This window comes from Morone saxatilis, unplaced genomic scaffold, assembly GCF_004916995.1.
Source record: "Morone saxatilis isolate NCDOM2014 unplaced genomic scaffold, NCSU_SB_2.0 Contig8, whole genome shotgun sequence".
Lineage (NCBI taxonomy): Eukaryota > Metazoa > Chordata > Actinopteri > Moronidae > Morone > Morone saxatilis.
The window spans coordinates 18,316,729-18,327,048 of record NW_023340257.1 but is presented as its reverse complement, the minus strand read 5'-3'; the positions used below and the strand labels follow the sequence as shown (position 1 = coordinate 18,327,048).

The 10,320-nt window shown below is 40.9% G+C and overlaps 2 protein-coding genes across 2 annotated transcripts in view; one reads left to right on the top strand and one right to left on the bottom strand.

The window, feature by feature from the left end:
• The first annotated feature begins 4,771 nt into the window (after positions 1 to 4,771).
• Positions 4,772 to 6,167, top strand: lim2.3 (lens intrinsic membrane protein 2.3). The gene is made up of 4 exons (XM_035680522.1): positions 4,772 to 4,946; positions 5,565 to 5,714; positions 5,808 to 5,942; positions 6,032 to 6,167. The coding sequence occupies exons 1-4, from the start codon at positions 4,772 to 4,774 to the stop codon at positions 6,091 to 6,093; spliced, it is 522 nt and encodes a 173-aa protein (XP_035536415.1). The 3' UTR covers positions 6,094 to 6,167.
• Positions 6,168 to 6,690: 523 nt separating this feature from the next.
• Positions 6,691 to 10,320, bottom strand: part of hspa8b (heat shock protein family A (Hsp70) member 8b) — a 5,370-nt gene continuing 1,740 nt past the window's right edge. The window contains 10 exon segments of the mRNA XM_035679925.1: positions 6,691 to 7,127; positions 7,129 to 7,230; positions 7,320 to 7,552; positions 7,640 to 7,838; positions 7,937 to 8,139; positions 8,259 to 8,814; positions 9,002 to 9,154; positions 9,417 to 9,622; positions 9,701 to 9,910; positions 10,092 to 10,203. Coding sequence (XP_035535818.1) covers positions 6,849 to 7,127; positions 7,129 to 7,230; positions 7,320 to 7,552; positions 7,640 to 7,838; positions 7,937 to 8,139; positions 8,259 to 8,814; positions 9,002 to 9,154; positions 9,417 to 9,622; positions 9,701 to 9,905 — 2,136 coding nt within the window. The 5' untranslated portion in view covers positions 9,906 to 9,910; positions 10,092 to 10,203 and the 3' untranslated portion in view covers positions 6,691 to 6,848.

The following is a 10,320-nucleotide window of genomic DNA, read 5'->3' as shown; positions in this document are numbered from 1 at the left end:
GACTTAAGAGATAGGTAGCAAATAAAAGCGAATGTTTTTTATTAATATTTAAAGATTTGGTCAAAAAACACGAAAGATGCCCTAAATCCAGGATAATAGAGAGACGACAAAGAGAAAAGAGCTAAAAAAAAAAAAAAGAAAGAAGAAGACGGGAATTGAGCTCAAAATTTCTTCCATCAGAGCCAAAATGTTCCCTGACGTTGAATGAACTCTGAGTCTGTTATCTCATGTTCCAGTAAATGATTTCTCTGATACAGATATTGAGTACAAAAGCGCCCGGACCGGGCCCACGTTTCTATGTTCCTTCAGGACTGGCAGTATCCTGCTGAGCAAACGATGTCTCTGTGAATCAGGGCTTAATAAGGAGTAACATCTCATCCTTGCCTGTACCCTGCATCGCTGGAATATGTCACAGATCGGGTATAAAGCACGCGCTGTCACTCTTCACTCTGCCCCTGTCATCCTGCTCCTTGTGTGCAGGTCTTTTTTAGACTTTTACGTACTACAGTCATTCTCTGGCAGGAAGGCAGTTGGATGCATGTGGCAAAGTGAGTTGCCACACTCGCCGTTTGGCATATACCACTGGGGTCCAACGGGGCTATGAGGATAATGGTAATCCGATGCAATTTGAAGGGGTTATGCACATTTTAGAAGGGTTTTCTACAATTTTTATGTTTTAGGCCTGTGGCATGGTATTAGGGTCTCTGTGGTTTCACCACAAAACCCCTCCCGCATAGATGGCTCAAGCTCCGTCCAGCCACTTTTCACATTTTGGTCAACAAATGTATTCAACTGGGTCAACATAAGATTTTCCCTCTGCTATAGGAACCTATTCTCCCTAAATCAGGTAATTTTCATGTTACTGTTTACTTTAAACATCCAACGTCCAGACATGTTTTAAGACATAGAAAGTTATTTTAATCATTTAGGCAATGATGTAGATTTACCCCACAACAAAAGATAATTACATATTGCAGATTCATGTTATACTGTTTATAACAAAGGAGTTCTTAAAAAGTGGAATACATCCTTAGTTTGTGTGGTGTGGAAACATACAAATGTTTTATATTACAGTGTTTAACTCTGCAACAGTTTCAAGCTTTCTCTCTCAACTTAAAGGACCAGTGTGCAGGATTTAATATCATCTAGCCGTGTAATACAGATAGCAACCAACTTCATGCAGCTCACACAACTAATGGTGGCACGAACGAAAAACATGAAAGGCCACATCTAGAGGCCTAAAAACAACTAACTATAAGGTAAAAATATATTTTTATTTTCAGGTGACTGATGAAAATACACCTATAAATATTATATTCCATTTCTGCCAAAATAACCTTCTAAATGTTACACACTGGACCTTTAGGGCTTGGAGTGTGAGGCAAGGGGGTTGAAACACAGCTAGATGTCACTAAATCCTTCACAGTGGACCTTTTAAGTAAGCATCGGCTCTACAGGTGTTCATCTCTATGACCCTGTATATGGGATCAATAATAATTAAGGCAAGGCAAGTTAGTTGTACATTTGTTTGACAACAACACAATTCAAAGTGCTTTACATGGGACATAAAGAGGCATACAATAAGAAAAGAAACAGAACGCAAGATAAAAAGACTAGATGGAAAAATGGAAAAATAGAGAGAAAAATAAAAATAATCTTAAAATAATGAACAAGAGAATGAATGAGTATTTCCGAATATAATTTAATAAAATGCAGTGGCAAATAGAAAAAGTTTTAAGCTTCAATTTAAAAGAAGCAGGAACTGAATAAAACATTATGCATCGAATACGAGACTGAACGATGACTGAAGATAGAAAATGATTTCGAGTAAAGGAAGCAGACACAGAAAGCCATCACTGTCTGGCTGAGCATAATCATAATAAAACATAATCATCAGTGAGGGGAGAATCAAGATTGAGATTCTTAAAATGTGATCATATGAGAGAAAATCCAACTAATGAGTCAGCCCTTGTTGCAAGACTTGATAAAAGGCCCCATCTAGTGGTCAGAACTGGGACATGCAGGGTAACTGTGATGCAAAGTGACTCCCTGCACTGGATTTTGTTGGTCATCAGTAATTGACACTGAACTTTGTGTGAAATAGAATATAAATCACCAAGAGATCTCCACAAAAAGGACAGACCTGACCTCTTTTCTGTCTTAAGTTTTTATTTTTATTTTTTTTGCAAAATGGCCTATTGAACACAATTCAACACCCAACGCTCTCAATAATTATAAAATATCCTTCCTAATTAAAGGATGTATACCAGGGGTTAAAAAGCTAGTTGATAGCTGAATGTCTATCCTATGGTTTAGGCCTCTGACAGCAGCCTAATTGTACACATAATATCTTTACATACTGTATATATAATGTTGAGGTTTGTTTATATTTCTTTAGTTGTATCAGGGGCTGATCTAGAGACTTGGCACAGGGCTGCCACCCCATAAAAAGTGCCTTTCCACCCCAACTGCCTCGCCAGTTTGATGTCAAATGCAGTCAAATTTAACACTTAAAACAAAAAATACAGAGTTAGAAAACAGAAATTATTTTGGACTAAGTCATAAGCTTAAGTTTAAAGGAAAGAATACCTGTGTTTAGAAAAATGTATGAAGATTAGGAAATAAAACAATCTGTTGATGCCACCATTATATATTTCTATTTAATGCTTTACTAATGTAACTGTGTAAAGGTATTTTTCAAGAATATTTTGATACATGTGATTGTTTGTGTCTTGCCACCCCATAAACTGTGTTTAAGTACATTAAGAACTGGGGTCAGATTATGTATGTATGTGTCCACATGTTCAACCAATGAAGTTGTGATTGATGCAACTCGCCTGCTATTTGAGAGTCCACAGTGATTTTAAAGTAAAATAGAAAAGCTTAAAAATAAAAAATGCCAGGCTGTTTTGGAGTAACTCTGCTCTTAAATCAGGTTAGGTGCTTGTTCTGATTTATACCTGGCCTTATTGATGATTCTGATCACGTCCCTGATTTAAAAACTCTTCAACCGTTCCACCCTGACTCTTTCCACAGCAACACCTCTTCATGTACAGTGTGCTACACCAGTTACACCATCAAGAGAGCAAATTAAATACTAATTGCTCACCCATAATTCTCTCTTTCAACTTCTACTCTCTCTACAGGACGCTGCAACAAAGATAAATCACAATTATTGAAAAGATTCTTCACCCAAACTGGACAAACTCACGACTCTATTAGCCGCCCACCTGCCAGCTCATCGTGCTCTGTTCTGCCAACTTAACATCTTGTCCTGTGAAGTTATTCCCAAGTTCACTGTTACATTTTGTTTTTATGTTTTTTTATAATCATGTGTAATTATTAGATAAATTCCTCCGGGGTGTGTGCCGAATAAATGCCAGGACCTTGAAAATATGAGACTAAATGTAATATTAATGCATTTCTCTTCAGTTTGGTATTGTGAGGGATGTGCAGTGAGTGCAGTGAGTGCAGTACTGTCTTCATCATTTCTACCACATGCCTGACAAAAAAAAGCTGGTTTGATTTTATGTAAATGAGTGCATTTCACAATTTGAATTTTAATAATTTGTGTGCAAGAGGCGGTACAGAGAATTATATTTAAAGGCAGAAATCATCTGATGTTTAATGAAAATTATGTTTCCTTCAGCGTAATAGTCAAAAAGGATTTAGCCAAAAACACATCAACTCAAACATAATTCCAGTTTTTAAATTTTTACCGCTTAAAATAATCTGTTAAACGCACTTTTCCAGCAATGGCTGTGGGTGAGCCTATTGCAGGCCATGAGTTTACTGTGTGTGGTTGTGCAGCATTTTGAATGAAAAGCCCTGTGTCATCAGTATTACTGAGATGTGCGCAGCGCTTTAACAGTTTTGTATTTTCAGCAGATTCCCTAAAACACAAAACTCATCCCCTGTGATTGGTTGTGGCTCAGCACGCTCCATTGTTCCATCAGCCCGTTTGTTCGCTTGGTTTCCTACGCACAAACAAAACTTTACTGCCACCCTGGGCAATATTGGGCTCCTCTGTGCTTTGGCAACCCGAAATATTGGAAACTCTGACTTTTTCTGCAGGAAAAAAGGATAAAGGTAGGTCATATCAAACCATAATGTGTGTAAATATTTTGTATTTTAAAAAGTTCTCTTTCTTTATTGCTGCAATTGAACTTTCCAAAATAAATGTCGTTTTAAGTAGCTTCAAAATTAGGGGAAACCCAAATATTTATGAACCACTGAAACCCAAGAAGCCTTTTTTTTATGGATGCACCATTGAATCAAATCGAGAAAAAAATTATATTCTAGCTCTGTTTTGCGTCATTTTATCAACTTTTCCCCATAGTTCAGCAGTACATGTTTGGTATCTTTGAAAACCTGGTGGTCCTAATAAGAATTGAAAATACATGTGTTTGGATTTGAAAAATGCTTGCCAGCACAACATGTGTTTTTAAAGATGGACCCACCTCTCAGTGTGGCAGTGTTAGAGGTTTATGACTTGTCAGACTGAGTTCGCTGCTTGTCAAGCTTGTAAGTTTCCTCTCAGTGTTACTGTCTAATGAGTAATGTTTCTATAATCAGATCTGTCTAGCTCTGGCATAACATTTGTGGCATCCTGCTGAATGCATTTAGATATTGTTTTATTCATATCCACTGTCTCTCCATGCCCTGTAACAGGAAGTGCCTGCTATAATTGGTATAACAGGGGCCAGATATGGCGAGGCCCTGACCTGCTCTGTTTTCTTTGTGTGTCAGTCAGTGTTTTTTTTTTGGCAGGATGTACAGCTTCATGGGAGGTGGGTTGTTCTGTGCCGGAGTCGGGAACATACTCCTCATTGTCTCCACGGCAACTGACTACTGGATGCAGTACCGTCACTCCAGCAATTACATGCACCAGGGCCTGTGGCGGTACTGTGTGCCGGGGAAATGCATGACACACACAGACAGCATTGGTAAGACTTGCTCTGGGTGTCTTCCACAAGCAGATCCTCATTTATATTTATTAGTCTGCTGATAATCAGTGCGTGACCTCATACACTTACCCTGATCAACACTGGGGGTTTCCTTCCCTCTGGGGCATGGATGGGGTAAAATATGGCTGAGATTGATGTGCGAAGAAGATGGAAATTGTTACTGTCATGTAAATCAAGTAATCTTAATAACCAGATTTTTCTTTTTTGTATAGTTGCTGTATTTGGATATTTCTGCTTAGAAAAGTATGCAGGTTATTTTTGGTGACTTTCAGGAATAGTTTTCACCACTCGTATAGTGTATACTTTAGGTAAAAAAACGTTGTTTTTTTTCAGTCATCTGTCCTTTAATTCATCAAATCAGGTGCAAATCCATGGCCAAACACTAGAAGGCAAGCTTGAGCTGAAGAAAAGCAGGACTAGCTTTGAAAATGAAACACACCTACTGTATACATTACATAGAGTTGGGTTGAGTCGAGTTGGCTGCATAAAACTAAAAAAGACTTGATGAAAATGACTCTTCATTTAGTACTGGATGTACTTATAAGTCTGGTCTCCCAGTTTTTAAGATTTTCCCCGTCTCCTCTCACCCCCCTACAGCGTACTGGGATGCCACCCGGGCCTTCATGATTCTTTCCCTGCTGGCTTGTTTCATCGGCATTGTGATCGGCGTCATGGCCTTCATCCACTACTCCTCCTTTGACGGATTTGACAAGACATTTGCAGCCGGCATCCTTTTCTTCATCTCCTGTAAGCCCCTCAGCCTCAGTAGATACACGCAAGCCTCTCTGACGTAGTAAAGACATTCATCAGTTAACCCAAATGGTTTTAATTCTTGTGCAGGCTTCTTTGTGTTGCTGGCCATGGCTGTCTACACAGGAGTGACAGTGAACTACTATGGTAAACGCTATGGCAGCTGGCGATTTTCCTGGTCCTATATAATGGGCTGGGTGGCAGTGGTGCTCACATTCTTCTCAGGTATGCATCCTACCACACTAAAGTAAAGACACATGGTTGTGGATCATTCTCATGTTTATAATCCTAATATTGTGATTATTGTCTTCTAGGTATCTTCTACATGTGTGCCTACAGAATGCATGAATGCCCAAGAAACTCTAACTCGCGCTAACCTGCAAAAAACATCAACACACACATACACACGAGCACTGGTCCATAATATACGGCCAAGAGGACCCAATCAGCACCCCAATGAGCTTTCCATTTCCTGTTAACAGAAATATTGATGACTAAGCAAAATAAATGAAAGAAAACACTGTTGTCTGTATTGTATCTTATTTAAACACAAATTAAATACAGTATAGGAGTGGAAGACACAAGTATGAGAGCTGATACAGCTCAGTATAAAACCACATCACAATGACAAAGTGTTTTAAAGTGATAAACATTTTTTATTGGAGGGGGAAATGTCTGTGTGATTTAAGTCTGTATTACCATAAAGTATTCACCATCAGCGGAGTTTGTAGTTACAATGTTATAGCTATCTGATTGATACACCTGTTTGATTTCTTGGTGTACTACCAACAAGCCACTTTAAAAAAGACCTGCACTCAACATCATACAAACCACTCAAAGGAGTATTAAATATTAGGGTCTTTCTGAAAAGATGATGTGATATTATATATAATATATATACTGTAACACCTACACTCAGTATTAGAATAAGGTGTGATGTTACCTGTTTCAATCAGAGTACATGGGCGATGAGTCCAAACTCAAAATAATCTTTTATTTTGTCTCATTTTGCAACATGTTGAGCAATATCAACCATTTCAGCCACATGACCAACTCAGAAAGAAAAACACACCGTGGTAATGCAAACATTAACTGGTTCACCTGAATGCAACAGTGGCCTGAAAAGACCGCCTACCAGAAAAGCCACAGTGGAAGTGCTGCCTTAAGCCTGGCATACAAAATGATGAAAACAATCCCAAAACAATCCCGGTTAATAGTTATGAGCATAACCATTTCGATAACGGTGATATTATGACTGTGATCACCCCTCACAACAACCTCAAAAGATAACAAGCTCATGCAAGTCTGGTCTAGTTTAGTCGACCTCCTCGATGGTGGGGCCGGAGGACGCTCCTCCTCCGGGAGCGCCACCAGCTCCGGGGAAGCCCCCTGGCATTCCACCTGGCATCCCACCGGGCACTCCCCCAGCACTCTGGTACAGCTTGGTCATGATGGGGTTACACACCTTCTCCAACTCCTTCTGCTGATGTTCAAACTCGTCTTTTTCTGCAGACTGAGAAAAGGGAGGAAGACATGTTAGAATTGAAGTATCAAAGTACCAATCTGATGCCAGCCCAACAATTATATTAACACATTTCACACCTGGTTTTTATCCAGCCAGCTGATGACCTCGTTACACTTGTCCGTAATCTTCTGTTTGTCCTCGTCGCTGATCTTGCCCTTCAGCTTCTCGTCTTCCACGGTGGACTTCATATTGAAGGCGTAAGACTCCAGACCGTTCTTGGCAGCCACCTTCTCTCTCTGCACATCATCCTCAGCCTTGTACTTGTCCGCTTCCTGGACCATACGCTCAATGTCCTCCTTGCTCAAGCGACCTGACGGATTGTATTTCAAAGGAAAACAAGCCTGAGTACCGTACGTCACTTACACTTTATTCATTTCACAATTTAAATACAGGTTACCTTTGTCGTTGGTGATTGTGATCTTGTTCTCCTTCCCAGTGCTCTTGTCGACTGCAGACACATTCATGATGCCATTAGCATCAATATCAAAGGTCACCTCAATCTGAGGAACCCCGCGGGGGGCAGGGGGAATCCCAACCAGCTCAAATTTCCCCAGAAGGTTGTTGTCTTTGGTCATGGCCCTTTCACCCTCAAACACCTGTACATATAATGTCAGAGCAGCTCATTAATAAAGGATTTATTTATTGGAAATTCTCTAAACCAATTAAGTGTTCTTTCCAAAGATGGTGGTCGTACCTGAATGAGAACACCCGGCTGATTGTCTGAGTAGGTGGTGAAAGTCTGGGTCTGCTTCGTGGGGATGGTGGTGTTCCTCTTGATGAGAACAGTCATGACTCCTCCAGCGGTCTCGATGCCCAGGGACAGAGGGGTCACATCCAGAAGCAGCAGGTCCTGCACATTCTCTGACTTGTCCCCAGAAAGGATGGCTGCCTGCACAGCTGCAGAACAAACAGGTGGACTTTGACTTTTACATTTGTAATTGACAATTTCTTACTCAGTTTCTTTGTCAGGATGTTTTAATGCTGCACTGCTGTTTATAGAGAGACCAGGGTTATACCTGCACCATAGGCCACTGCTTCATCGGGGTTAATGCTCTTATTGAGGTCTTTCCCATTGAAAAAGTCCTGCAGGAGCTTCTGGATCTTGGGAATACGAGTGGAACCTCCCACCAAGACAATGTCGTTGATTTGAGCCTTGTCCATCTTGGCGTCACGGAGCGACTTCTCCACAGGCTCCAGGGTTCCTCGGAATAAGTCTGCGTTCAGCTCCTCAAAGCGGGCCCTTGTGATTGAGGTGTAGAAATCGATTCCCTCGTACAGAGAATCGATTTCGATGCTGGCCTGGGTGCTGGAAGACAAAGTGCGCTTCGCCCTCTCACAAGCGGTGCGCAGACGACGGACCGCTCTCTTGTTGTCGCTGATATCCTTCTTGTACTTGCGCTTGAACTCTGCGATGAAGTGGTTGACCATGCGGTTATCGAAGTCTTCTCCACCCAAGTGTGTGTCGCCTGCTGTGGACTTGACCTCAAAGATGCCGTCTTCAATAGTCAAGATGGAGACGTCAAACGTGCCACCGCCCAGGTCAAAGATGAGGACGTTTCTTTCAGATCCAACCTGGAATTTGATTGTATTTAATTCACTTACAGCACCTCACATTAAAAGTCTGCAGTACATTACGCTTAGAGACCCAGAATAAACATAAAACTGTCACAAATAAAAAAAACCTTAAAATGGGAAGTGAGACTGTCAAAATGCCTTAAAACTAAAAACTGTATGTTGTAGCCTAAAATAATTATTTTACCTTTTTGTCCAGACCATAAGCGATAGCAGCAGCAGTTGGTTCATTGATGATACGAAGGACATTCAGCCCAGAAATGGTCCCTGCATCTTTGGTGGCCTGGCGCTGAGAGTCATTGAAGTAGGCAGGCACAGTCACTACAGCATTTGTTACAGTCTGGAAGAAGGAAATATTACAGCAGTTAATGAAACACTGATGGCTTTCCCAACAGTAAATGTAGAGTTTTTATCATATTAAATGAGAGCGCAGATCTCTGGCCTGTTTACATTAACACTACAATAATATAGAGGAACCATAGAAACTTCGGACTAGAAAAATACACTCGTGAGATTAATACTCGTGCAAATATCCCCTTCTGTAAACAAACAAATACACACACAAATTATTTTTGCAAAACAAAAAAAGCACACAGGTGCACCTTCCCAAGGTACGCCTCTGCAATCTCCTTCATTTTGATTAGCACCATGGAGGAGATCTCCTCTGGGTAGAAGGTCTTGGTCTCGCCCTTGTACTCCACTTTAACTTTGGGCCGTGAAGCATCATTAATGACTGTAAATGGCCAGTGTTTCATGTCCGACTGAACAACGCTATCATCAAACCGACGTCCAATGAGCCGCTTTGCATCTGCAGGGCAATAAAAGTTGCAGTAAGTAATCAGAAACATCAAACTTCACCGATCACACTTGAAAAATGTTCTCATACCGAATACTGTGTTGGTGGGGTTCATGGCAACCTGATTCTTGGCTGCATCCCCGATCAGCCTCTCACTGTCTGTGAAGGCCACGTAACTGGGCGTGGTCCTGTTTCCTTGGTCATTGGCAATGATTTCAACTTTGCCATGCTGGAACACTCCAACGCAGGAGTAGGTAGTGCCCAGATCAATGCCGACTGCTGGTCCCTTGGACATGGTTCCTGAGAATATAAAAATGAGGAGCTGTTAATCACATACTGGCACCGGACGACTTAAACTGAGCACTGCGGGTGGCTACCAGGATGTACATTCGTCGGATGGGGTAATGAGGCTATTATCAGAGACTGAGCAACTCAAACACAAGTGGAAACAAACTGTCAGTGAAGTGAAAGTCCAGAGCACCTGTTTTCAAGCCTCCCACATCTGACAGCTTAGCAACGGCTGCTTTTATTATGGCAGCAACAGGCGACAGGGAGGACAGGGCGTTTATCTGAGGAGCAGGATGAATGTATTCCTATATTTGGGTTTGAAACAAAAAACAAATACACTAGATTATGTAAACTCTGGGACATTCCTCGGAGCTATTTTATTAAATACAGTTTATATGAAATACAGTTTGTATTAAATACAG